Below are 26,954 nucleotides of genomic sequence, written 5' to 3' on the forward strand. Positions count from 1 at the left end.
ATGACAAGTTGCTTGGATCATAAAGTAAAATGCTAGATTGTTCATTGTTCTTTTGTCATTTTTTGTGTCTCGTTTTTGTCATATTTTGTCTCTTTTTGTTGATTTTTGTATTTTTTTGTGTGACTTTTATCGTTTCTCTCATGTTTTTGTCGTTTTGTGTTTCCTTTTTTTGCGTTTCTTGTGTTTTTGTCTTATTTTTGTCATTTTGTATTTTGCTTTATTTGTTGTTTTGTGTATCGTTTGTTGTTTTTTGTCTCGCTTGTGTCGTTTGTCTATTTTTGTTGTTTTGTTTCTTACTTTTGACATTTTTGGTCTCATTTGTGTAATTTTTTTGTCTTGTTTTTGTCATTTGTACCTTTTTTTGGGTGTTTTGTAACTTTTTGTCAATTTTTTTTTCTCTTTTTTTGTTTTGTGTCGTTTATCTAATTTTTTGTCATTTTGTGTCTCGTTTTTGTTGTTTTGTGTCTCATGTTTGTAATATTTTGTCGTTTTTATGTTTTTTTGTCGTTTTGATCATGAAATAAAATACTATATTGCTCAGTTCCAGATACCTGTGACTAAATGTTTTGTGTGTAGAGACACTGTGATGTTTTGTAAAAAGATAATTCCTTAACATTTTAATTTATTGACTTTTAAAAGTGCATTTTTAAACTTGAATGTTGTGTCTGTGTGTTGTTAACATCATAAAACATGTCTGACATGATCGTACTAAAGTCTGTCATTTAACATTTCTTCATTCTAAACATCAGTATTTATCTAACAGTAAACAGCATGTTTTTATCATGATGTCACTCTGACCTGCCACTGTCCTGCGTTCCTATTGGCAGCCGGAGGAGTCGGACCTGCCGTACCCGCCCCCTCAGAGAGAACCCAACGTCTTCATGGTTCCTCAGGGAATCAAACCGGTTCTGCAGAGAACCGCCATCGAGGTAACACCAGATCTGTTCTAACTGCTCTAACTGCTTAGCTCCAATTTTAACAGAAGATTAAATGCAAAAAATGTGGGGTTTTTTTGTGTTATTATTGTTGAATATCTTCGAACTGTGAATCAAAAAAAATAAGTGATTAAGATGTGCTTCTCCATTTTTCAAATTTTAATGGCATTGTCATGGAGTAAATGATTCTCACTGTAAAAACAATACTAGTCTGGCATCAAACGACGACTGTACGCGCTTCATATACAGCATACTGTCATTTTTACTCATTTACTTTCAGTAATTTAATCAAGATTTAAGGTTAAAAAAATTGATAAAATCATATATACAACGGTAAATGGCTTTAAAATGCTGCTATTTAATAGAAGCTTGCATATTATAGGCCAAACAATGACAGAAAACTACAGTAAATATAATTGAATTTCCATTTTAAAAATACATTTTTGTAAAAGAAAATTTGTAATTTTCGTGATAATATCCCTTTAGTACAGTAATGTGGTAATGTAATCATAATAATCCTGCAAAAACTGTCCACTGTGAAGACATTGTCTACAATTTTGTCTCATTTTGTTATGGTTAACATGTAAGTGACGCTTTTTTGAATGATTTTTCTGGTTATTACCTGAAAATCAACAAAATGGGTAACATATAAAATTAAAATACATTAAAAACTGTTAAAGAATAGCTTCTGTGTTCACCTTAGATACATAATTTAGCTTTTTTTTTTAAGTTATCAATCTACTTATTGTAAAATTAATGAAAAATCCATGTAAAAACATGAAAAACATCATGTATACAATAGTAAATAGCTTTAAAAGACCAGAAATGGTTGTAAAGTTACTATAAAATGTGTGTAAGTCCTTGTGAATGTAAATGATAAATGAGTTTTTTTATGGTTAACACAATATAACATTATCTTTAATTGAACAAAACAGAAGAAAATCTGTAAAATTGTTTTAAATCGCTCCAAAGTGGCAGCTAAAAATGTTAAATAATGTTGAATATTTTCACTGACGACAGGATTATTTGCATGTTTCCTTCCATAAGGTGTTAGCGTGGGGCGTCCGTAACCTGAAGAGCTTCCAGCTGGCCAGCGTTACGTCTCCCAGCCTGCAGGTGGAGTGTGGAGGCTCCATGGTCCAGAGCTGCGTCATCCGCAGCGTGAAGAAGAAGCCCAACTTTGACGTCAACACGCTGGTCCTTGATGTGGTGAGAACAGAGAGAGTGTAATCAGCACTAACGAGGCTGTGATGTGGTTTGTTTCGCTCGTTTATCTTCATCAGCGACGCCACGACAACAATAACGCCGGCTTCACTTCTGTCTCTTTTTCCAAGCAGACCCCTTAAATCTGCTGCAAGTCTCAGACTAAAGGCTGTAAAGATGCAGGGAGGGGGACTTTCCAGCTATACATTACTAATGCTACATAAAGACAGGGTGGAGTTTTTATCATGGGCATGGCCGATGTACAAATGCTGACTGGATGCTTTAAAACCGAGTCACTGGAGAACGAACACATAAACTCCACTGGATTTGATGCCTCATAAAGCAGATATTATGCATGTAGTAAGTCTTCAGTCAGCAGCGACCCAGAAAGAGCTGATATACGACAGCTAGGAGTCCAGGAAAGTTGTCAATGTTCACCAAGACGCACCAAAACTCATAAAATGTTCAAAAGTAGCACAAAGGTGGGAGACCATCAAACAAAATGTTGGACTTCATGCTAGAACATTTTGAGTCCATACAGGAGAACGTCCCCTGTAGAAAATTCTGGAGTAGACCTACCAACAACTTTATAGTTGTAGAGTAGACCTACCGACAACTGTAGAAAGTTCTAGAGTAGACCTACCGACAACTGTAGAAAGTTCTAGAGTAGACCTACCGACAACTATAACTATACCTACTGGGTCTACTCTAGAACGTTCTCCAGGCGACGTTCTCCTTTCCTGCTTCCAGTCTTTAAGTTTAGTCTCACCTACTACATTCCAGGTCCTTGAAGTCCATAGAGGTGCGTCCAGATTTATTTCCTTTTAATGGACTTTTCCATAATTTCTGACACTCAGAACTTCATCAGTCCAGTAGATAGAACCATGACATTTAGGAGGAGAAACACATCTGAGTTCTGCTAAAAACTGACACCAGATCAGTTTTATATCCATCCAGGTGTCACAGTCTAAACACTGAATCTATTTTTGTTCATTGTCTCCATAACTAACTTTGAGCATCAGTATTATGGGATGTATCGTAGTTTCATGTCACAAAGAGACAAAACTGACCTCAAAGCATTCTAAATGACAAAAAGATGAGACACCAAACAACACAAGACAAGCCAATGACAAAGGACAAAACAGAATGAAGTAAGATCACTCAGTGGATAAAGTGGCGGCTTGAGGACAGAATTTTATCTGTAAATAACCAACAGAAGCTGCTGTTTATGTGTTTATATTTACAAAGCTTCCACAGCAGAAAGCAGCTGTTCCTGCAGCAGCATTTCTTAGATTGCATGAGTAAGCTCTGACCTATTCTCTCCTGAAAGAAAGGCCTTTTGGGTGCCACATAAACAGCAGACTTAACAGCAGACTTAACTGCAGCTTCCTGCGGTTTACTCTGCAGTGGCCAGCTGTTGTGAGCCACACTAGTACAGTAAGGTGGAAACAACAGCAGAGAGCAGCTCGTATCGGATCCTGAAGCTCTTCCAGCTCCTTCTGGGTGAGCTACTGTGGCAGAGCTGCTGGATGTTAGCTCAGCTTTTCTGTCTCGAGTGGAATTACAGCCTCTTTGACAACATTAAATGGGCCTTCTGGGGGAAACAGAAACAACAACACTAACAAATTAGCACCTTTTAGGGTTTACAGGGAAAACTTGTTCACAATTGGTGTCTGTTTACGCGCCCAGAGAGCATGAGGGAGCAGTTCTCCAGACCAAAAATCACACAATTATACAACTAAACCACATTTACAGTCTACAAGAAACCTGTTTTCTCACCGAAAGATAAGTCAGCAGCAGGATCTTTACCACGGTTGGTTAGCTTTAGACAAATATCACGCACTTCCCAAAGACTTTTCTTCAGTTTTTTAGCCACTTTTGGTCAGTTTAATCAAGTTCATTCCCTATACAACATTTCATGGAAACAAACCTGATTCAGCTTTCCTACTACAGTCATATTCTGACTCTGCTGACTGTATCTTATGGCTGTGAAATATAGAAACAACTTTGGTGTTCTCTTGCTTTATAGAACAGTTTAATCTCAGTTTGCAGAGCTTGTCTGAGAGTCTTTCAGATTCTCCTCTGATGGTGTTCAGTTCTGGTTCTGTCAGTTTGTTCTGTTTCTGTCCTCAGATTATGAAGAACAGTGATAATTTCTAATCCTGGTATCAATGCAGAAAATGATGCTGCAGGAATGATCAGAATTTGAATTAATTCAGTGAATAGAATCTCACATTTGGTGTCAAAATATAAATCTAAAGATTAGAAAATTATTTTTCCAAAAAAAGAATCATGTCTATGAGATGATCCAGGTGTCTTCTGTGTGTAAAAATGCTCCTTTCATTGTCTAGAACTTGTTCTGACCAACCACCTATCACACATGCTGATATGAGCCTGGAAAGTTTACCCACAATGCACCGTTTAAAGTTTTCTCTGGTGAATTATCAGAAAACAGAAACACATCCAGGGAACCAATGATTGTTTCTAGGACTCTATGACATTAAACTGCTGCAGTTTTACTGTTCAAACTATGATACATCCCATAATACTGATGCTCAAAGTTGGTTATAGAGGAAATGAACAGAAACCAGATTTATTCTTTAGATTGTGCCTCCTGGAGTGGATGTAAAACTGATGTTTGTGGTCATTTTGTGTCAGTTTTTTCTTGTTTTCTGCTCGTCTTTGTCATTTATTCGTCTCCCTTCTGTCATTTTCATCAGTTCTGTGTTCTTCTGTTTGTCTTTGGGACAGTTTTTGTCTCGTTTTCTGTTTTCTGTCTTGTTTTTCTTGTTTGGTTTCTGTTTTTTTTTGGCATTCCTCGACTAATTTCTCTGATTTTGTGTGATTTTGTCTCTTTTTTTTGCTTTTTATCTAAATTGAGACATTTTGTGTCTTGCTTTTCTTGTCTTGTGTTGTTTGGTATCTCGTTTTTTGTCATTTACTGGGCATTACTTCAGAAAATTGTCTAAAATAACTCAAAAATTGACAGACTAGTTAAAAATCGTCCAAACTGACTCAAAAATTATCCAGAACGATTTAAAGCTTGTCTGAAGTTACTTTAAAATTTTCAAAAAGACTCTAACATTGACAAAATGACTCAAAATTGTCAAACATCTGTTTAAAACTGATGCAAAAAATGTCCAAATTACCTCAAAATGCCAAGATTTAGACTGAGACTCCTGGATGGATATAAAACTGATCTGGTGTCAGTTTTCACCAGAACTCAGATGTGTTTTTCCTCCTAAATGTCATGGTTCTATCTGCTGGACTGATGAAGTTCTGAGGCTTGTTTCATTTTTTGCATAATTTTTAAACCAATTTTTGACAGTTTTTAATCATTTTGAACAATTTTTATATCTTTAGCACAATTTTGACCCATTTTAGACACATTTTTGACTATTTTTGGACTGTTTTCAGTCATTTTGTCAATGTTGGAGTCTTTTTGAACAAGTTTAAAGTCATTTTAGACAAGTTTCAAATGGTTCTGGATCATTTTTGAGTCATTTTGAACATTTTTGACCTTTTTAGCACACCAGAAATAATGGAAAAAGCCCATTAAAAAAATGTAAATCTGGATCCACTTTTATGAACCTCGTCTCGTCCTGCGGGTCAAAACTGACCCGTTTTAAAGTTTGAACATGTGGGGAAAAAAATATATTCACAGTGAAACTTCTGATGTTCACATTTTTAACATTTTTGGGAAATCTTTGAAGATTTTTTGGTGGAAAAAAAGAAATGTTAAAAATGTTTCTGAAGGACATTCACATAAAAATCAATCAAAATCCAGTGAAATTCACTGCATTATGGTTGATTTTTATGTGAATGTTCTTAAAGAAAATATTAGAAGTTTTACTGATATATATGGAATCACTTTAGACATTTTTCGGATTTTTTTGGAAGATTTTTACTCATTTTTGAAAATATTTACAAGAATTTTCTTGCCAAATTTGGGGGATTTTTTAAAATAAAACTTTTAAGGGAAACTTTTAAGGACTTATTGGAATTTTCTTCCTGAAGGTTTTGCAAATTTTCATAAATATGGGGATTTTTTTGCTGAATTTTTGGATTTTTTTCAGACAAGGAAACGATATTTTTTTGGTGCCTGTAAATGAGTACAACAGGAGGGGTAAAGGACCTGAAACTTTGAAAATATTCATAGTATTAAGGTAAAACTCTGCATGGACTGATTAAATGTACTAAAGTCATTGTACACGTTTAGTTAACCTTCTTTCGGTGCCACCTGTTCAACCGTGATGATCAAAGACAGAACGCTGAAACGCTCTTTAGGACTAATGTGATCCATTACTGATGTAAAACTGTTGATTCTAGCAGCTTAAACGAGGGTTTTTCTGAGCTTCTCTCCACCCACCTCCACTTTACTGTCACTCTTCTCAAAGTGTTTTCAGTCATTTACGCTCATCAAGCCGACCGCAGGATCCTACAACCTCTGAGAAAATATTTCCACTGAGTTTACATCGCTGCATTCCACCTAAGTGTTTTCTTATGAAGCTGAAATATGGAAATATTTTGCACATTTTTCCTAACGGCGGCTCCAAAGCGGGCTCGGGAGTTTAATGTTAACAATATTAGGGTCTGAAGTTGATCACCTCGGTGTTTTATTATGACAGCTTTAACTGGAGGATGGAAACATAGCTTCCCCCCCTTTCTTTGGCTCCTGCAGCTTCATGTTAACAAGATTAAGGCCCGTTCATGACCACCGCTAGAATGTGGAAATATGCACGTATTTTTCCTTTAAGTTTCACCCCCAGAGCCAAGCATTTAATGTTAACAATATTAAGGTCTTAAGTTGACTGCGTAAGTGTTTTCGTATGCCGCAGGGGCATTAGAAAATGTCATGTGCATAGTTTCCCTAAACCCTTTGAAGAGCCTAACCGCCTCATGTTAGCTCCCTCAGTTCACTGGGACTTCAGCATCTTAAGCCTTTTAAAGCCAGAGAGGTCAAACACATTACCAGCTCTGTTCCTTTTGGCTAAATCTGAGAGATGTTTGCAGCGGCTGTAAAAGCTGAGAAAGCTTCATATCGAGGCTGTTTTCCTTCTTCAGCATCACGTCAGACTCGTTAGCTGCAGCACCTCGACTATCAACAGCGACCGGGAGATTTTCACCAACCGGCAGGTCGAGTGATGGTCTGTTTGTGTTCTGACACGTATGAAATATAAGATGAGTGACTGGAACGTTTTGCACAACACCTATAGAAGGTTCAATCAGCGGGGTTTTTACAGTAAAAAATTCTCAGTCAAGTTTTTTCTTGTTTTTTTGTCTCACTTGTGTTGTTTGTTTATTTTTTTGTCAGACTTTTGTTGTTTTGTTTTTTTTGTCTTGATTGCGTTTTGTCTATTTTTTGTCATTTTGTGTTTCGCTTTTTTTGTTGTTTTGTGTATCCTTTTTGTCGTTTTGTGTCTCGCTTGTGTTGTTTGTTCATTTTTTGTTGCTTTGTAACTTTTTAATATAATTTTCTGTCTCTTTTTTGTTTTGTTTCGTGTTTGTCTCATTTTTTGTCAAATTCAAAACAGTATTATAAAGTGTTTTACAAAGACAGAAAACAATTTATGTTAAATTAATAGTTAATAAGTTAATTCACTGACTAAAATTGAAGGACATGAGTTTAAGAGAGTAAAATAATGTATTGAAGTTCTATTAATAAATACAAAACTTAAAACACTTAACAGGATACAGAAAAGGCTTTTTAAATAAACATATTTGTTTGATGACTATGTTCAAAACATTTATTAATGGCTTTTATACACTTGTTATGTTGATGTTTGAACCGTTTCACGTTTTCATGCAGAAGCTGACACCAGCTTTGTGTTATTTAAAGTGAACATTGCTTTTTGTGATGCAGGAAGTTGTTTTAAACAGAGATCTTTACTCAAAGCGACGTTTGTGCCCTGATTTCTTCACAAACATCCAATCTCAGTGGATTCAGTCATTTCTTCTAAAAGCGGTCTGCGAAGGTGTAATGATGCTCTGATTGGACGGTCGCCAAGGCGTGACCAATCAGCTTTAGACAGTCAGCAGTCAGAGCCAATCAGCATCAGGCAGGCAGGTGGCATAACCAATTACACTGTAAAAAATAAATATCCTGTAAAACGCACTGGAAAAACCTGACAGCGAAGGTGAAAGTATGTTTTAAAAACCAATTGATTGGACTGAAAAAAATGGTTAAAACAACAGGAAATATGTTGACAGTGCAGAGGTAGGGAGTGAAATGCAGCTCTGACTGAACGTCTGTCTTTTATGTAGGAAGTCCTCGGTTTACGAAGTCCTCCACCTGTAGCATTTTGTTGTTTCATCAGAACTGGTTAGAACACATTAGCACAACAAGAACCAGTCATAAAAACCCCACCAAACCTTTAGTTTTTTCAACAAGTGCTCAATATGCTCTAAATGAAGCTGTCATTGATCCAGATCCCCAAATAGTAGAAACCTGCTCAGATAAGTTCCAGAATAACAATCGATGCATAATAAAAGTATTTATTTGTTGTGCCCTGTTGTCTTAGAGTAGCCATTACTTTCACAGAAGTCTTTATCGTGGTGGCCGTTGTTAGCTAAACCCCACAGTAGCACAGGAAGTCCTCGGTTTACGACGTCCTCGACCTACAGCGTTACATCAGAACTGGTTACGTAGAACTAGTTGACTAGTGGAGCGGAGGAGTACGTCGTCACGGTGCTATCAGACGGTTTTGTTTCCATTCTCAGATTGTATACCACCTTGGATTGTGCTACATTCACTAACTTTTTGTCCTTCATTATGGCTCCCAACATAAGTCAGACTCTTCTGATGCTTGGAAAAAAAGGAAAGTCGTCTCCATGGAAGTGAAATTAGATAGAATAAAACGCTGGGAACAGGAAGAAACACCTACCAACATGGGTCACGTTGTAAAAGCAGGTCAACATATTCTGTTATCTTCTAGTAAAATGATTCATAAATTAATGAAAGTCGTTGGTATTCATGACTTTATGAGGAACTGATCAATATTGTGATGCATGGAACAACTTTGTTTACGTTTTCACCGGAGTTCCGACTTACGGTGAAAATCGACTTACGTAGATCCGTAAGAACGGAACTCTGATGTAAGTCGAGGACCTCCTATGTTTTCTTCATCAGTACCTTTTCCTTTCTGTTTCTGTCTCCACAGAGACTTCCCCGTGAGGAGCTCTACATGCCGCCGATCATCATCAAAGTCATCGACAACCGTCAGTTTGGGAGGAAGCCGGTGGTCGGTCAGTGCACCATCCGGTCTCTGGTGGAGTACCGGCTCGATCAGGAGGAGGATCAAGCTGTGGAGGATGAGGAGGATGACGGATGGAGACGTAAGACACATAATAATATAATAGTAATGATTAGATTTATATAGCGCTTTTCAAGGCACTCAAAGCGCTTCACAATGAATCCATTATTCATTCACTCACACATTCTCACTCAGCGGTGGTAAACTACATTTGTAGCCACAGCTGCCCTGGGGCAGACTGACGGAAGCGTGGCTGACAATCTGCGCCAACGGCCCCTCCGACCACCACCAACATTCAGAATGCATTCATACCCCAGTGTGAGTAGCAGCACTGGAGGCCAGGTGGGTAAAGTGTCTTGCCCAAGGACACAACAGCACATGACTAGGACAGAGAGGGAATCGAAACGTCGACCCTTCGATCATTGGACGACCTGCTCTACCACCTGAGCCACAGCCGCCCCAATCTGTCCTTTATTATTTATTATCTGCCAATAGAGTCCCAGTCTGATACCATCTTCCTGATTATACATACTTCAGGTGTACAGTTATTAAAATGCTTTCAGTGCAATACACCCAGAAAAAATTTATTTCCTTCTCCACTCCAAAGTGGTGAGGAACCTTGTTGTAAAGCTCTGAAGGTTTTTTCCAGACGATGGACAAAACCTGCATTCTCTACATGCATGTCAGTAAATGTGTTGTAGATTGGCTGTAGTTCCCGTTTGTTCCACCAGGTGGAGCCTCTTCCTGTTTTATCCTGTAGAAACCAGAGGAGGCATCACTCAGACTACAGTTCATGTTAAAGCAGAGAGCGTTGTGGGAGTTTAGCTAGCAAGTTTCTAGACATGTTGGACTAGTTTCAAGTTATTTTGAGTCCTTTAGGAGAATTTTTAAGTTATTATGGACAAGTTGTAAGTCCTTTTAGACTAATTCTGAGCAGTCTTGGACAGTCTTTTTGGCTTCATTTTGAGTCATTCTGAACAAGCTTTTGGTCATTTTAGAAAAGTTTTCAGTTTTTTTGGACAGATTTTGCATAAACCTGGACAGGTTTTGGGTCATTTTTGACAAGATTTTCTTTAGCTGTAGTTCCTGGTTGTTCCACCAGGTGGAGCCTCTTCCTGTTTAATACTGTAGAGACTAGAGGAGGCGTCACTCAGACTACAGACAGAGAGCATTGTTAGCTAGCATTGGGCACCATGACAAAGACTTCTGTGGTGCTTAATGACCTCTAGATAGAAACTAGCATTGATTAGGATTAATAATTGATAATGCTTATTGTTGATCAGGAAAACTGTTTAAAATTAGCAAAAATAAACAAGGGATTGAGGTTAGGTTAAAACCGATACCAAGAAGTTAAAAATGTTGAACCTGATCTTTAAGATAAACACACCTCTAATCCAGGAAGACAATTCATGTTAAATGTTTTAAAATTTGTGCTGTTTGTTTATTTACAGGTGAGATGCCCCAGCTGATTTCAGGAGAAGTTTTTATTGACATTGATGATGAGCAACCTCTAGTACCCGACCAGGTAAAGCCGTCTGTTAATCATTTATACAAATAGAAAGTACTACAACAAACAGAATAATAACAATAATAATACAGTAATAGAATTGAGAGGGATCTTTTCCAGCTTGTCCAATTAAAGCACTTAATAAAATGCAGGAGCGCAGATTTCAGATTCTGTCAACAAACACTGACCTAAAAAATAAAAGTCTTAGACACTATGCAGCTTAAATCAAATCACCATCCTCATTAATAATCAATAAATCACATTGATCACATTTACTGAAGGAATCAAATTCACTGAAAGCTTTCAGAAACCTTCAGCTGAAAGTTTCTCCTCCAGGTGTTGTTCATTACAGTCAGTGGTCTGATACCTGATAATGCAGTATGAGCTGTGTGTGTGTGCGTGCGTGCGTGCGTGCGTGCGTGCGTGCGTGCGTGCGTGCGTGCGTGCGTGCGTGCGTGCGTGCGTGCGTGCGTGTGTGTGGTGACATTTCTGTTGTTTGTCCGTGTGTTTCTTCGTATGAATGTGAGCTTTTTTTTCGGGGCGTGGAGTGTTATGACCAATAAATGTAAAGGGCAAGTATGAAACACTCATCTTTCCACAGGGAGTGTGTGGTGTGTGTGTGTGTGTGTGTGTGTGTGTGTATGTATGTGTGTGTTCAGCGGTACCAGCAGCAGCATAAATAAACATGTTCTGACATGATGACATGGCAACCGTCTCTGTGGTCGGTGGTTGCCGCGACGACCACAAGACCCGCGCTCGTCACCAATCATTAACTTTTCTCCAAGTATAAGACTTTAAGTTTTCTGTCCTCCATTCTCCAGTCTTTCTTTCTTTCTTTCTTCCTTTCAGTTTTGGATGCACATCATACATTTTATCATAAACAAACCCTCGTGTTAAGGATAATGCAGACAAAACTGCACATTGTTGGGAAAACAAATACGGAAAGAGACGTTTTTAGAAGATTTAGTGGCGCATTTAACAGCGGCATATGTGTGTCAATACAGGAGGCGTGTTGCAGTTTAGTAGTTCAGTTACACGTGTAATATTTGCTAGAAATGCTAGAAAACAGACTTCAAACCTAAAGATGCTCTTCTGATTGTAGCTGTATAGCACACAGTGGAGTAGACAGCTGAGTTCATGAACACAGAAGCCGATAGTTCCATCAAACACGAGCCTGAAACTCACCAATACAGTCACAAAACTACAGTCAAGGCCAGAAGTTTTGTCAATGACTCAAACTTTGTGTTTTGCCAACTTTTCTGGTTTAGTGTTTGAGATTGAAGAGACTTTTCTGACAGAATGTGATCCATTCTAGCCTAAACTGTTCTTATCACAATTTGTGGACTTCAGCTTGTCTTCCTGCTTTATGAGGATCAACAAAAGATTGGCAGATTTTAATCTGATTAAAATCTGGGGCGTTTCCTGGCCACAAATCCAAAACTTAAGCGTGACGACCTCTGAGACACTTGTCATCACTTTGATGCTCCATCATGCTAGAAAATGCCCAGATCTTCACCAGCTGCTCCATGGATCCATGGCTTAAGTACTTCTTGAAGGACATTTTGCTGCTGTTCTTTATTCACAGCTTTGTTTTGGGCAGGATTGTGAGTGAGCCGACACATGGATGGTCTCAGGATGTTAGGACGATTCAGGACTCATGGCAGCGTTTACCTTCTCTTCTCCAGACAGTCGATTCCAGACGTCTGTCAGTCAAACTGTCTTCTGTTGTCAAATCCTTGTAGTTTCTGCAGAATTTCAGTGTTTCTTTGATGTTTTTCTCAGAGGCTTCTTCTTGACAGTAGGTTGTTGTCCACCTTCCCACCACGATTTCATAGCTATGTCTTCAAGAGGAGACTTCCTGGTGTTTGCTGGATTCTCGGACGTCCTGAAGATTTCTTCACTGTAGTTGAGCTATCCTCCTTGAAGTTCTTGATGATCTAGTAAATAATTCTTTCAGGCCAAAATGGTGAGGCCATTTTGAAGTATAGTGATGAGACTGCACAAGTTTTGATCTTTGGAGGTGACCAGTGCAAACAAGACTGTTGCTCCTTCTATTTTTTTTTTAGCTATGAGTCTGCTCTTACAATTCAGTGTGACTTGACTAAAAACTGGTTTCTGTGTGATTCTGTGTTCATTTTTATGTCAAGGAAAATCTTTGCACTTTAATAAAATACTTTCGTTAAGTCCTCACAGTAGTACAGAAACAATGTGGATCACCACAACAAAAACTGAAGCAGCAAAGTTTGCAGAACAGAATGTTTGTGTCATTGCCAAAGCTCTTGGCCAAGGCATTAAGAGCATGGATAGATGACTGAACAGGTTGAGAAGTTATTGGACACAGTCATTACATAGAAAAGAGACTGGGAACAGACAGAACTCAGGAGAATGTTGTTGTACCATTTAGTTCAGAGTTTACTTCATTGCTGTTTGGGACCCAAAACTAATTTCTGTGAAATATTTTGTTTTGCTGTTTAAAAGGTTTAATATCTCCGGAAATAAAACTCCCACAGCCTTGAAATTTAGTGATGACTCGGACAGAATAGTTTCTAGCAGATCCAAATGATTGAAAGAATCCAGCAGAGGACATATTTTTAATAACTGGCCTTTGAAAATGGACAAAAAAAAGTGCAACATTTTTAATTAAGGTTGGTATTCTGTCCTCAGAAAGTTCCTGTAAGTGTATATATATGGATGGATCCATTTTTCCTACTAAAAATCCAGTCTTTGGTCGACATTTCATCAACTTTTGAGGCTCTAACATCAGTAGACTCTGATGTGTGGGAATTTTGACAAGACTGGAAATAAACCCCTAACGGAAAAAATGCTAAAAAGCTAAAATTCCCAAATGGCATATGGGAGATACAGAGTTGGAGACCCAAAACACCTGAATGGTCCATAGTTTTATGATCCTATGTAGGTAAATGACCGCTGTAGCTCCATTTGAAGGCCTTTAATAGATTCAAAATGTCAGAAAGAAAACCAGTTGATGTTTCAAAGTTCCCCGTACAGCTCCAGACGTCCAACAACAAACTATTTTATTGTGTTTCATTCGAACTTTGCCCCATCTGATGATTAAACGTGTTTCATGACCATATCAGCTGAGGTTTTTCAACTAAAGATTTGTCTTTGAAGAGCACGTAAAGTCAATTACTGAGAAAATGCAGTCTGTAAAAGCACCAAAACAAGCTGCCATACACACACTGCTGTGGTTTATTAAGTGGTTTCTGTGTGTATATTAGTGAACGAAGGCTTGTATAGAATTAGGAGACGACATAATTTGGCCTCATTGCTTTGGCAGACCACATGAGGTTCTGTTGAGGGGGCAAACGTAAATAATGCAGCCCTATAAATACTAAACAGACCACAGTTATCCTTGTGTAATCACAATGAGGACTGGAGGGACTCTGAGGAATGCACCGTCATCAAACTGTGGTCTCCGAAACCACTGAAAAAAACACTAAAAACTCAAGTCATTACTGTGCTGAATAGATGGTGATGGTGCATTTCCTGTGTTTTTCAGTGTCCTGAATGTTCTACCTGATCTTGACACAGTTTGACTTTAAAAAATATTGTTTCACATCTTAACTTAATGGTAGAAAACACATTAAAGGGCAAAACGACAATTTTGTGTCATTTTGTGTCTTGTTTTTGCCATTTGTCTCGTTTTTTCATTGTGTATCTTGTTTTTGTCATTTTATGTCTCGTTTTTATTATTTTGTGTCTTGTTTTTGTCATTTTATGTCTCGTTTTTATCATTTTGTCTTGTTTTTGTCGTTTTATGTCTCATTTTTATCATTTTGTGTCTTGTTTTTGTCATTTTATGTCTCGTTTTTATCGTTTTGTCTTGTTTTTGTCATTTTATGTCTCGTTTTTATCATTTTGTCTCGTTTTCATCATTTTGTCTTGTTTTTTTCATTTTGTGTCTCGTTTTTGTCGTTTTGTGTCTTTCTGTTACACATTTGATGTGAGACTGGACCGAGGTTGGGGTTGATGGATGGGTTTGCCAAAACATTGGAATGTTGTTTATTATAGTAACCATGAAAACCAAAGGTCCTCATACGTTACCAAAGCACCGATTTTAACCCAAACTATGACCTCCCCTTTAGGTTTTGGTGCCTAAATGTACCCAAAGCTTTACCATAATCACATCATAAAAGGTTTAGTTGTTTAGTTTTGAACAGTTTGTGGCATATCTGCAGCTCTGACACTCTGGAGCATGTAGACTGGGATTTACTTTGTCATCTAACTCTTGATAAGAACGTAAATATCATACTTGCCAAAATGAGAAAGCATTCCTCTAACATAAACAAAGGATTAAAGAGTTGTCTCTGCTGGTCGGTATTTACTCTGCACTGTAATTATGTAAAACCAGTGGCAGCCTGGTCAGAAATCAGTGAAGACAGTATGGCAGGCCTTGGAAAATGTTCTGCAGTAATGTTTAAGTGCTCATGGTTTGAATGTAATGAGCTACAACATGGAAAACCACCAGATTGGCCCTGTTAAGAACTCTGAAGTAACGGTTAAAGACAGAGAATCTGCAGAGGACTTCTGCGTTTTGGGGAAAGAATTCCAAACTCGTGATTCCTGTCAGCTTCTTCTGTCTGAGAAAAATGATTCAAGACTTCTGTTCTGGACTCCCGCTGCTTCTCTTTGACGTCCTTCACCTCTTCTTTTATCCTCCTCAGTTTCCCTTCTTTGCCAAACGTCCTTTTTTCTTCTCCACTTCCCCCAGTTTTTGTTTCCAACCAATGAGTCCACATCAGCATTTTCTCAAAATAGCAAAAAACTGGATCTTTGTCTTGTCATACTTGGACCAGAGTTTCTACTGATATTAGAGCCTCAACAGTTGGTGAAATGTCGACCAAAGACTGGATTTTAGTAGAAATATGGATCCATCCATTTATATGCACTTACAGGAACTTTATGGAGACATAAAACCACCGTTGACTAAAGATTAGGCACTTTTTTCCCCCATTTTCAGTGGCCAATAATTATTCATTATTGTTAATTTGGACAATTTTGAGTAATTTCAGACACATTGTTGAGTAATTTGGGGCAGATTTGGAGCAATTTCGAACAATTCTAAATCATTTTAGGACATTTTTGAATCATTTTTGGACAATTTTGAATCATTCTTTGATTTTTTTGAATGTTTTTGAATCATTTTTGCGCATTTTAAGGCATTTTGGATGTTTCAAGTCATTAAGGACAATTATGAGATATTATGGGACCAGGATCTTGTCTTGTTATATTTATCACACATCAGATTCTACTGATGTTAGCGCTTCAAAAGTTGGTGAAATGTCGACCAAAGACTGGATTTTAGTAGAAATATGGATCCATCCATTTATAGACACTTAGAGGAACTTTATGGAGACACAATACCAGCCTGGTTGGAAGATTTTTCACTTTTTTTCCATTTTCAAGGGCCAGTTATTATAGAAACTATTCTATGTCCTCACTAAATTTCATGGCTGTGAGAGTTCTATTTCTGGAGATATTGACTCTTTAAAATGACTTCTCAGGTTTTTTTCAGTGGTAACATACAACAATCTTCACAGTCCAGTGTGGCAGGTATTTAATATATGCAGAGGAAACAACTGGAAGCGACAAACTAAACTTCAGCTCAAAATTGGAGAGTCTCATTAGTCTGACCTTCATCGCAGTAAAGTTTTATTTCTGTCAACGTTAATGAACAAACAAGCTGTCTTTAGCTCAGTCTGTGAAGTTTTTGGAACGATATAGGACCTGAAATATGGACAAAGTTTTCCCCAAATCGCTCCACACAGCATGGAGTTTGTCACTTTTCCTGGTAAGATTGCAGCTGAGACTTTTACAGAAACTGAGCAGGGTTCATGCGACGTGTTTAGATTCCATCAGATTAATGGAAATGAGTCTGAAAGAAACTTTTGTCTGCCATGTTTCTCCTCCGTCACCCATATTTATTCTCCACTTTCCTCTTTTCTTCTTGTCAACTTTCTCCTCTTTTATTTTCACCCCTTGGAGCATTTTTCCTTGCTAAACCTTTTTCCTCACCTCCTGGTTTCTCCTGCCCTTTTCTTATTTCTGTCCTCTTTAATATGCTCTCATATTTACATCTTATATATTCTCTTCTTTGATCCTCCTTTCTCTTTCTGTCCTTTCCTTGTCTTCTCCTCTCACCTCTGTCTGGAGATCACTGAGGAGGAAAATGTGATCCCATCCCTCTGCTACTGTGGATGATCTCCAGGACAGACCCCGCGGCTTCTGTGTGTGTTTGTGTTACTGTATATGAGTGTGTGTTACAGTGTGTATAAACAAACACCTGTAGTCTGTTCCTCGTTAGTCGTCCTCATTATTCCCTCAGGACGGCTCTGTGTTTTTTCATCTACGACTCCTTCCTCAGCTCCTTCCCTTGTAGCCTTCCTGTATCTATTGTTTTCCTTTTACACAAATCTCTTAATCCTCTTTTTGTTTATTCCTTCTGCACATTCTCCTCTTTCTTCTTTCTTGTCACGTTTTATTCTCATTAGGAATCATTAGTCCAAATCTGATAACATTTTCCCAGACAATGCTCCAAGTGCATCAGGAACCTTGTGAATATCCAGTAGAACACTGTCTGAAATGTAGTGTTAGAGGGTAAATGTAGTGTTGGAGGGTAAATGTAGTATTAGAGGGTAAATGTAGAGTTGGAGGGTAAATGTAGAGTTGGAGGGTAAATGTAGAGTTGGAGGGTAAATGTAGTATTAGAGGGTGAATGTAGTGTTTAAAGGGTAAATGTAGTGTTTAGAGGGTAAATGTAGTATTAGAGGGTAAATGTACTGTTTAGAGGGTAAATGTAGTATTAGAGGGTAAATGTAGTATTAGAGGGTAAATGTAGTATTAGAGGGTAAATGTAGAGTTGGAGGGTAAATGTAGAGTTGGAGGGTAAATGTAGTATTAGAGGGTGAATGTAGTGTTTAAAGGGTAAATGTAGTGTTTAGAGGGTAAATGTAGTATTAGAGGGTAAATGTACTGTTTAGAGGGTAAATGTAGTATTAGAGGGTAAATGTAGTATTAGAGGGTAAATGTAGTATTAGAGGGTAAATGTAGTGTTTAGAGGGTAAATGTAGTGTTTAGAGGGTAAATGTAGTATTAGAGGGTAAATGTAGTATTAGAGGGTAAATGTAGTGTTTAAAGGGTAAATGTAGTGTTTAGAGGGTGAATGTAGTATTAGAGGGTAAATGTAGTGTTTAGAGGGTAAATGTAGTGTTTAGAGGGTAAATGTAGTGTTGGAGGGTAAATGTAGTATTAGAGGGTAAATGTAGTATTAGAGGGTAAATGTACTACTAGAGGGTAAATGTAGTATTAGAGGGTAAATGTAGTGTTTAGAGGGTAAATGTAGTGTTTAGAGGGTAAATGTAGTATTAGAGGGTAAATGTAGTATTAGAGGGTAAATGTAGTGTTTAAAGGGTAAATGTAGTGTTTAGAGGGTGAATGTAGTATTAGAGGGTAAATGTAGTGTTTAGAGGGTAAATGTAGTGTTTAGAGGGTAAATGTAGTGTTGGAGGGTAAATGTAGTATTAGAGGGTAAATGTAGTGTTTAAAGGGTAAATGTAGTGTTTAGAGGGTAAATGTAGTATTAGAGGGTAAATGTAGTGTTTAGAGGGTAAATGAAGTGTTTAGAGGGTAAATGTAGTGTTTAGAGGGTAAATGTAGTATTAGAGGGTAAATGTAGTATTAGAAGGACATAAACAAAGGATCGTTTTCATGCTCAGTAAAGCTGATAGCGATCAGTTTAGAATAACGTAATCAGCACTGATCCATTCTTCTGTAGAGTCATCCCGTGATTCCACTTTCCTCACTTCTCGCTACCTAACTTCCATTCATCTTCGCTCCCTGTGTTCATCTCTCTTCAATCTGTTTTTCCTCAGTTCAACTCTGCTTTGCTTCCCTATTTCACATCCTTTTATCTGTCTAACTCTCCTGTGATCTGTCTGTTTCTTATTGTTTTTGATAGTTCGCTGGTTTCATTCAGTTGTCTGTTGTTTTTCTTCATGCCCCCAACTTTCCTCTCCAATCATTCACTTTCAGTTTTTCTCTGTTCTCACATTCTGTCTTCATCCTTCTTTGTAATTCCCTTTCCTGGTTTAATTCATGTTCTCATTCCTTCTTTCCTTCTCTATCTATCAAACTGACAGTTGTTTTGATGTGGAAGCTCATTAAAGGACATCCTCATGTTGTCCTCCTCTTCTTCTCCGGCCCTCTCTTCATTGTTGTGGTTCATCAACCACTCGTCTCCTCTGTGATCCTTCCATCATGTGGAGATCCTCTCTGGTGTTTTTCCTTCTTTTAATTTCTCTCTGTGTCCTTATTTGTTATCCTGTAACCCACAGGCGCCACAACAGCTTCACACACAGTCATGTTTCCATCTCTTCAGAGGACATCACACTGACTTTCATTAGGTCGTTTTCTACAGCAGGAACTTGTTCAGTGGCTGCACCTTTATACATGTTTTGACCTCAAGAATAGTCTCTGTAGAACCTTTTTTCAACGTAATGTCCAAGTTGAGTAACAGTCTTCTCTCAAAAGGCGAGTGCACCAAAACCACAACAAATAGTGGATTTAGCTCCAGTGCTCTGAGTACGTAGGAGATGCAACAATGGAGGTTTGCTATCTTCATCCACATGTTGTTCAGATTTTCCACTTTGTCCATGTTCCAGCTGCAAGTACCACCCTTGCAGAACCTGTCAGGGCTGTTTTCAGGAAAAGGTTCGCTGTCTGATATGTAGTGTTAGAGGGCAGGGTCTACTGGGCTCCACAAGCTCCAAAAGATGGAGAAAACCTGTATTCTCTACATGCATGTCAGTAAATGTGTCTTAGATCAGCTGTAGTTCCTGGTTGTTCCACCAGGTGGAGCCTCTTCCTGTTTAATCCTGTAGAGACCAGAGGAGGCGTCACTCAGACTACAGTGCATGTTAAAGCAGAGAGCATTGTAGGAGTTTAGCTAGCAAGTTTCTGGACATTTTGGACTAGTTTCAAGTAATTAGGGACAAGTTGTGACTCATTTTAGACTAATTTTGAGCAGTCTTGGACAATTTTTCAGTCTTTTTGGCCTCCACGACAAAAAATTAGACAAATGACACAAAACAAAACAAAAAGAGACAAAAAAATCATTAAAAACTTACAAAGCGACAAAAAAGTGAACAGAAAGAAGACAAAAAATTATACAAATGACACAAATGAGCTGAAATTACAAAAAAAGAAACAAAACGACAAAAAATAGTCAAACTACACAAGCAGGACAAAAAAAACACCAAACGACAAAAATGACACACAAAACAACAAATAAAGCAAAATACACAAAATGACAAAAACGAGAATCAAACCAACAAAAACATGAGACAAACGACAAAAGTTAGACAAAAAAAGACAAAAAACAACAAAACTGAGACAAAACATTACAAAACTGAAACACAAAACAACAAAAACGAAACACAAAATGACAACGAAACACAAGATGACAAAAAATGAGACAAAAAAGATTCCATGTTGTTTGTCTAATTTTTTTGTCATTTTGTGTCTCATTTTGTGTCAAAACAAAAAAGAGACAAAAATGTTTGATAAAAAAGTTACAAAGTGACAAAAAGATGGACTAAAACAAGATAAAAAAACTACACAAATGACACAAACAAGACAAAAAAAGACAAAAAAGAAACAAAATGACAAAAAAATGAACTAACAACACAAGCAAGACAAAAAACACAAAATGACAAAAACGACAGAAAAAACAACAAATAGAGCAAAACACAAAATGACAAAAACGAGAATCAAAACGACAAAAACATGAAACAAACGACAAAAGTTAGACAAGAAACACAACAAAAACAAGACAAAATATTGCAAAAATGAGACAAAAGAACAATGAACAATCTAGTATTTTACTTTGGGATCCAAACAACTTGTCATGGTCTAGAAATGATTTTAAATTTATAGTTTTACTAATTTACAATCTGCAGTTAATGTCTTCTCTGGAATTTTTACACTTTACAAAGTCATCCCGTGGGCCGGATTGGACCCTCTGGAGGGCCGGTTTTGGCCCGCGGGCCGCATGTTGGACACCCCTGCTGTAAACCACTCACATATGTATGCGATGTTTACCATAAGGGAAGACATCATGGGACTGTCTCTGATATACTGCTGTTACCTCATCCTTACGACACCGACCACTCCCTAAACCACACACTGCTTTTCCATTCTCTTGCACTGTTGCAAAAACTCCATTGTGTTGTGTTTGAGGAGCTCAGCGTTAAACGTCTGGTGACACGGGAGGTCTAAGAAATGCACAAGTTCGTTTGCCATAGAGCGTGAGAGTCCAAGAGGGGTGCTGAAATTAATGTACACACCCTGACGTTTACACCCCCATCCAATTAAAGAGCTCTCACATCAAAACAGCAAATAATGGTGATGCAACCAACAGATAAATCTCCACTGACGGATCAAATCTCTGCACGCTTGTCGACCCAGATCGCTGGCAGATTCTAACCAGAGGATGATTTAGAAGTTGTAATTTGAAGGAACCAAAGTGTAGCATTTGGTCAACAACATGAACAACAGGCAGCATTGTTTCATCTGATTCTCTGAACATGTAGCACTAGAAATGATTGGCACGATTAATCCGTGTTAATACGACTAACAAGCTCCATTTTCATCATTCTGTCAGCAACATATACACTTTAAGTTCAACTTTAGCTTTAAATGCAGAGCAACTTCAGCTAATATGGAGCAACTTTAGCTATTATACAGCAACTTTAATATAGAGCGACTTTAGCTATTATAGAGCAACTTTAATATAGAGCAACTTTAATATACAGCAACTTTAATATGGAGCAACTTTAGCTATTTTACAGCAACTTTAATGTAGAGCAACTTTAATATACAGCAACTTTAATATACAGCCACTTTAATATAGAGTAACTTTAGCTATTATAGAGCAACTTTAATATAGAGCAACTTTAGCTATTATTCAGCAACTTTAATATAGAGCAACTTTAATATAGAGCAACTTTAGCTATTATACAGCAACTTTAATATAGAGCAACTTTAGCTATTATAGAGCAACTTAATATAGAGCAACTTTAATATACAGCAACTTTAATATAGAGCAACTTTAGCTATTATACAGCAACTTTAAAATAGAGCAACTTTGGCTATTATAGAGCAACTTTAATATAGAGCAGCTTTAATATACAGCAACTTTAATATACAGCAACTTTAGCTATTATACAGCAACTTTAATATACAGCAACTTTAGCTATTATAGAGCAACTTTAATATAGAGCAACTTTAATATAGAGCAACTTTAGCTATTATACAGCAACTTTAATATAGAGCAACTTTAGCCATTATATGGCAACTTTAATATAGAGCAACTTTAGCTATTATAGAGCAACTTTAATATAGAGCAACTTTAGCTATTATAGCGCAACTTTAATATAGAGCAACTTTAGCTATTATACAGCAACTTAATATAGAGCAACTTTAATATACAGCAACTTTAATATAGAGCAACTTTAGCTATTATACAGCAACTTAATATAGAGCAACTTTAATATAGAGCAACTTTAGCTATTATACGGCAACTTTAATATAGAGCAACTTTAGCTATTATATGGCAACTTTAATATAGAGCAACTTTGGCTATTATAGAGCAACTTTAATATAGAACAGCTTTAATATAGAGCAACTTTAGCTATTATAGAGCAACTTAATATAGAGCAACTTTAATATACAGCAACTTTAATATACAGCAACTTAATATAGAGCAACTTTAATATACAGCAACTTAATATAGAGCAACTTTAATATACAGCAACTTTAGTATAGAGCAACTTTAGCTATTATAGAGGAACTGTAATATAGAGCAACTTTAGCTATTATAGAGCAACTTTAATATAGAACAACTTTAGCTATTATAGAGCAACTTTAATATAGAGCAACTTTAGCTATTATAGAGCAACTTTAATATAGAGCAACTTTAGCTATTATAGAGCAACTTTAATATAGAGCAACTTTAATATACAGCAACTTTAATATGGAGCAACTTTAGCTATTTTACAGCAACTTTAATGTAGAGCAACTTTAATATACAGCAACTTTAATATACAGCCACTTTAATATAGAGTAACTTTAGCTATTATAGAGCAACTTTAATATAGAGCAACTTTAGCTATTATTCAGCAACTTTAATATAGAGCAACTTTAATATAGAGCAACTTTAGCTATTATACAGCAACTTTAATATAGAGCAACTTTAGCTATTATAGAGCAACTTAATATAGAGCAACTTTAATATACAGCAACTTTAGCTACTATACAGCAACTTAATATAGAGCAACTTTAATATAGAGCAACTTTAATATAGAGCAACTTTAGCTATTATACGGCAACTTTAAAATAGAGCAACTTTGGCTATTATAGAGCAACTTTAATATAGAGCAGCTTTAATATACAGCAACTTTAATATACAGCAACTTTAGCTATTATACAGCAACTTTAATATACAGCAACTTTAGCTATTATAGAGCAACTTTAATATAGAGCAACTTTAATATAGAGCAACTTTAGCTATTATACAGCAACTTTAATATAGAGCAACTTTAGCCATTATATGGCAACTTTAATATAGAGCAACTTTAGCTATTATAGAGCAACTTTAATATAGAGCAACTTTAGCTATTATAGCGCAACTTTAATATAGAGCAACTTTAGCTATTATACAGCAACTTAATATAGAGCAACTTTAATATACAGCAACTTTAATATAGAGCAACTTTAGCTAATATACAGCAACTTAATATAGAGCAACTTTAATATAGAGCAACTTTAGCTATTATACGGCAACTTTAATATAGAGCAACTTTAGCTATTATACGGCAACTTTAATATAGAGCAACTTTGGCTATTATAGAGCAACTTTAATATAGAGCAGCTTTAATATAGAGCAACTTTAGCTGTTATAGAGCAACTTAATATAGAGCAACTTTAATATACAGCAACTTTAATATACAACAACTTAATATAGAGCAACTTTAATATACAGCAACTTTAGTATAGAGCAACTTTAGCTATTATAGAGGAACTGTAATATAGAGCAACTTTAGCTATTATAGAGCAACTTTAATATAGAGCAACTTTAGCTATTATAGAGCAACTTTAATATAGAGCAACTTTAGCTATTATAGAGCAACTTTAATATAGAGCAACTTTAGCTATTATAGAGCAACTTTAATATAGAGCAACTTTAATATAGAGCAGCTTTGACTCTTTTAGAGCAGCTAATGGTGTTGAAAGGCTCACTGATGATTAGAAAACCCTTGTGCAGTTACGTTAGCACATGGATAAAAGTGGGAGTTTTCATGGAGAACATGGAATTGTCTGGGTGACCCCAAACTTTTGAAGTGTATGTCAGTGCCAGTAGACTATGGCTATTAATGGTGCTTCAAAATGAAACAATCTCCATACAGGTGAGTGTTTTTGCTCCGTTTTAGAAATAATCTCTTGGAGCACAGATGTGTAAATGTTTGTGCATGCTTCTTTTCCTTCTTCTTTTTCTTCTGCTCTTCCATGCACTCAGCTTCTCTGTGACTTCATCTAAGCTCTTTGTCTTTCTAATGTGGTTTTGTCTCGATCGATCAGCGTTCACCCAGTTCTGCTGTCTGCATCTCACCCAGCAAGACCTCCCAGACAAACAAATGGTGGCACACTTAGTTTTCCCTCACAAACAATTTCTAGAGTCTGGGTTTTTAGTAACTGTTGTTTTGGAGAAAACAAAATGTTGACGTGAGTGTGTGTTTGAGTCACTAATGTATGTGGTAATGTGATGTCTACTGATGCCAGTGATGAGGAATGAAGAGTGTCTTGAGTGTGTTTCTAACCATCTAACCTGAAAGTGTGTATGTTTCTGTGTTCATGTGTGTCTTGTAGCTTGCAGATGGAGAGACTTCAGCTATCATTAACCTTTCAACCTCTAGTTCCAGCCTTCATGTAGGTAACAAACTCATCTTTCAACTCATTTCATTCATTTATGCCTAAAACTTTAACTTAATTGTTTATTGTTTTGTTACCATCCATCTTGTTTACATGCTATATAGAACTTCTTTACTCTTTGTCTCATCTTCATTTAATCTACTAATGGTGTCAGAGAGAAATTAATGTTGATTTTTACAACAGGTCTGTTCACACTGGCAACGAGTCGCGCTGATTTTTAAAACCTAAATGCACTAAAGCTGCACATGATTCACACCTAAACCCAAACTTTGATTTGTATTAAACTTTGATTTAAGCAACAGATCTCTTCTGGCTGGAAATGAAAAACAAGTGACAATAGATTCTAATAAATTCTTTTGGAGAAGTTAGTGATAAATTTTAACTATAAAAGGCAAAAACGAAAGAAATTATCAAGATTGCTACACAGAGAGACAAAAAACAAACATAACAAGACACAAAAAAGCCGACCACAAATAGACTCAAAATGACCCCAAAGGGACACAGAACAACTACAACGAAATAGTGAACATCTATAAATAGACACAAAACAACCACAAAAAGACAAATAGAGATACAAGACAACCACAAAGACTAAAAAATAAATCCAAAAAGACTCAAAACAACAAAGTGAGACAAAACACACACAAAGAACCAGGAAGAGACTTTAAACAACCACAAAGAAACACAAAATGACCACAAAGAGACACAAAACAGCCACAAAGAGACACAAAACAACCACAAAGAGACACAAAGAGGAATGGTGCGATATATATGTATCATTGCCATCTGTACAACCACTGCATTTTATCATCTGTTTTTGTCATTTCCAGTCAGAATAAACCTGTTGGTCAAATATAAATCTGTAAATCTGAGCTATTAGTACAGAAATGAAGGAATCCAGCGTCCACCAGGAGCTGCAGTAGACGTACATTTCTCTATCAGGTTTAGACAGTAGCAGAAATCTAATTTTAGATCCCTTTATTGATGAAGTTTATTTTAAGTGGGACACTGATGGATATCTGAGGGTCGACCTGGAAGGATCGAGATAAAAACCAAACTAGAACCTCTACTAGCCTGGTCTCAGCTGGAGGAATCAGGGTTTTACTGAGCGATTCCCAGCGAGCCGTGCGGTTACAGAGGAAATCTGATCCCAGATCTGAACAGGGAGCTCGCTCCCTGTTACATTCTTCCATTTTATTTTCCTAAGCCAGGTCAATCTGAAGACGTAGCCTGACCCGGTCCAGACTGCTCACACAAACACACAACTCCAGTAGTGCTGCTCCACAGTAATTGGGGGTGATTTCTTTCTCTCCAAACAAAGATATTTGTTTTATTAAGGGTCAGATATTGAAACCAGTCAAATTAAAGGCTCGGCTTTCTGTCTGGCTGAGGCCAAAGTCAACAGAGCTGCTACACTGCAGAAACTCCAAATCTTACCAAGTCTATTTGCCTTATAGTCAAAATGTCTCATCCCACTTGATTTAAGATAAATTCACTTAAGAGACATTTCAGCAGATGGAGGGACTTGTTTTAAGACAATGCATCTTAAATATCTTGTTAAGTCAAACAATATGGAAATTTGGAATTTATGGAATTTCACTGGATTTTGGTTGATTTTTATTTGAATGTTCTTAAAGAAAATATTAGAAGTTTTACTGATATATATGGAATCATTTTAGATATTTTTAGTATTTTTTGGAAGACTTTTTACTTTACAAGAATTTTCTTGCCAAATTTAGGGGATGTTTTTAAAATAAAACTTTCAAGAGAAACTTTTAAGGAATTATTGCAATTTTCTTCCTGAAGGTTTTGCAAATTTTTATAAATTTGGGGAATGTTTTTGCTGAATTTTTGAATTTTTTTCAGACAAGGAAACAATATTCTTTGGTGCCTGTAAATGAAGACAACAGGAGGGTTAATACATCTCAGATTAGGAGGTTACATGAAAGCAAAAATCTATTTTTGAGTGATAAACCACTTTTTTTTTTTTTTTTTTTTTTTTTTTAGGCATGTCTGGCTCATTTTAAGACACCTAAGCTTGACAATCCT

General features: G+C 36.7%; 1 protein-coding gene across 1 annotated transcript in view; it reads left to right on the forward strand.

Annotated features, from left to right (window-relative positions):
* Positions 1–26,954, forward strand: part of dysf (dysferlin, limb girdle muscular dystrophy 2B (autosomal recessive)) — a 135,488-nt gene that overhangs the window by 60,442 nt on the left and 48,092 nt on the right. Inside the window, exons 34-38 of the mRNA XM_055007930.1 lie at positions 828–929; positions 1,983–2,144; positions 9,299–9,473; positions 10,843–10,916; positions 24,843–24,902. Of these exons, the coding sequence (XP_054863905.1) occupies positions 828–929; positions 1,983–2,144; positions 9,299–9,473; positions 10,843–10,916; positions 24,843–24,902 (573 nt within the window). The remainder of the gene's footprint in view (positions 1–827; positions 930–1,982; positions 2,145–9,298; positions 9,474–10,842; positions 10,917–24,842; positions 24,903–26,954) is intronic.

The sequence above is a fragment of the Amphiprion ocellaris genome, chromosome 23 (assembly GCF_022539595.1).
Source record: "Amphiprion ocellaris isolate individual 3 ecotype Okinawa chromosome 23, ASM2253959v1, whole genome shotgun sequence".
NCBI classification, from domain to species: domain Eukaryota; kingdom Metazoa; phylum Chordata; class Actinopteri; family Pomacentridae; genus Amphiprion; species Amphiprion ocellaris.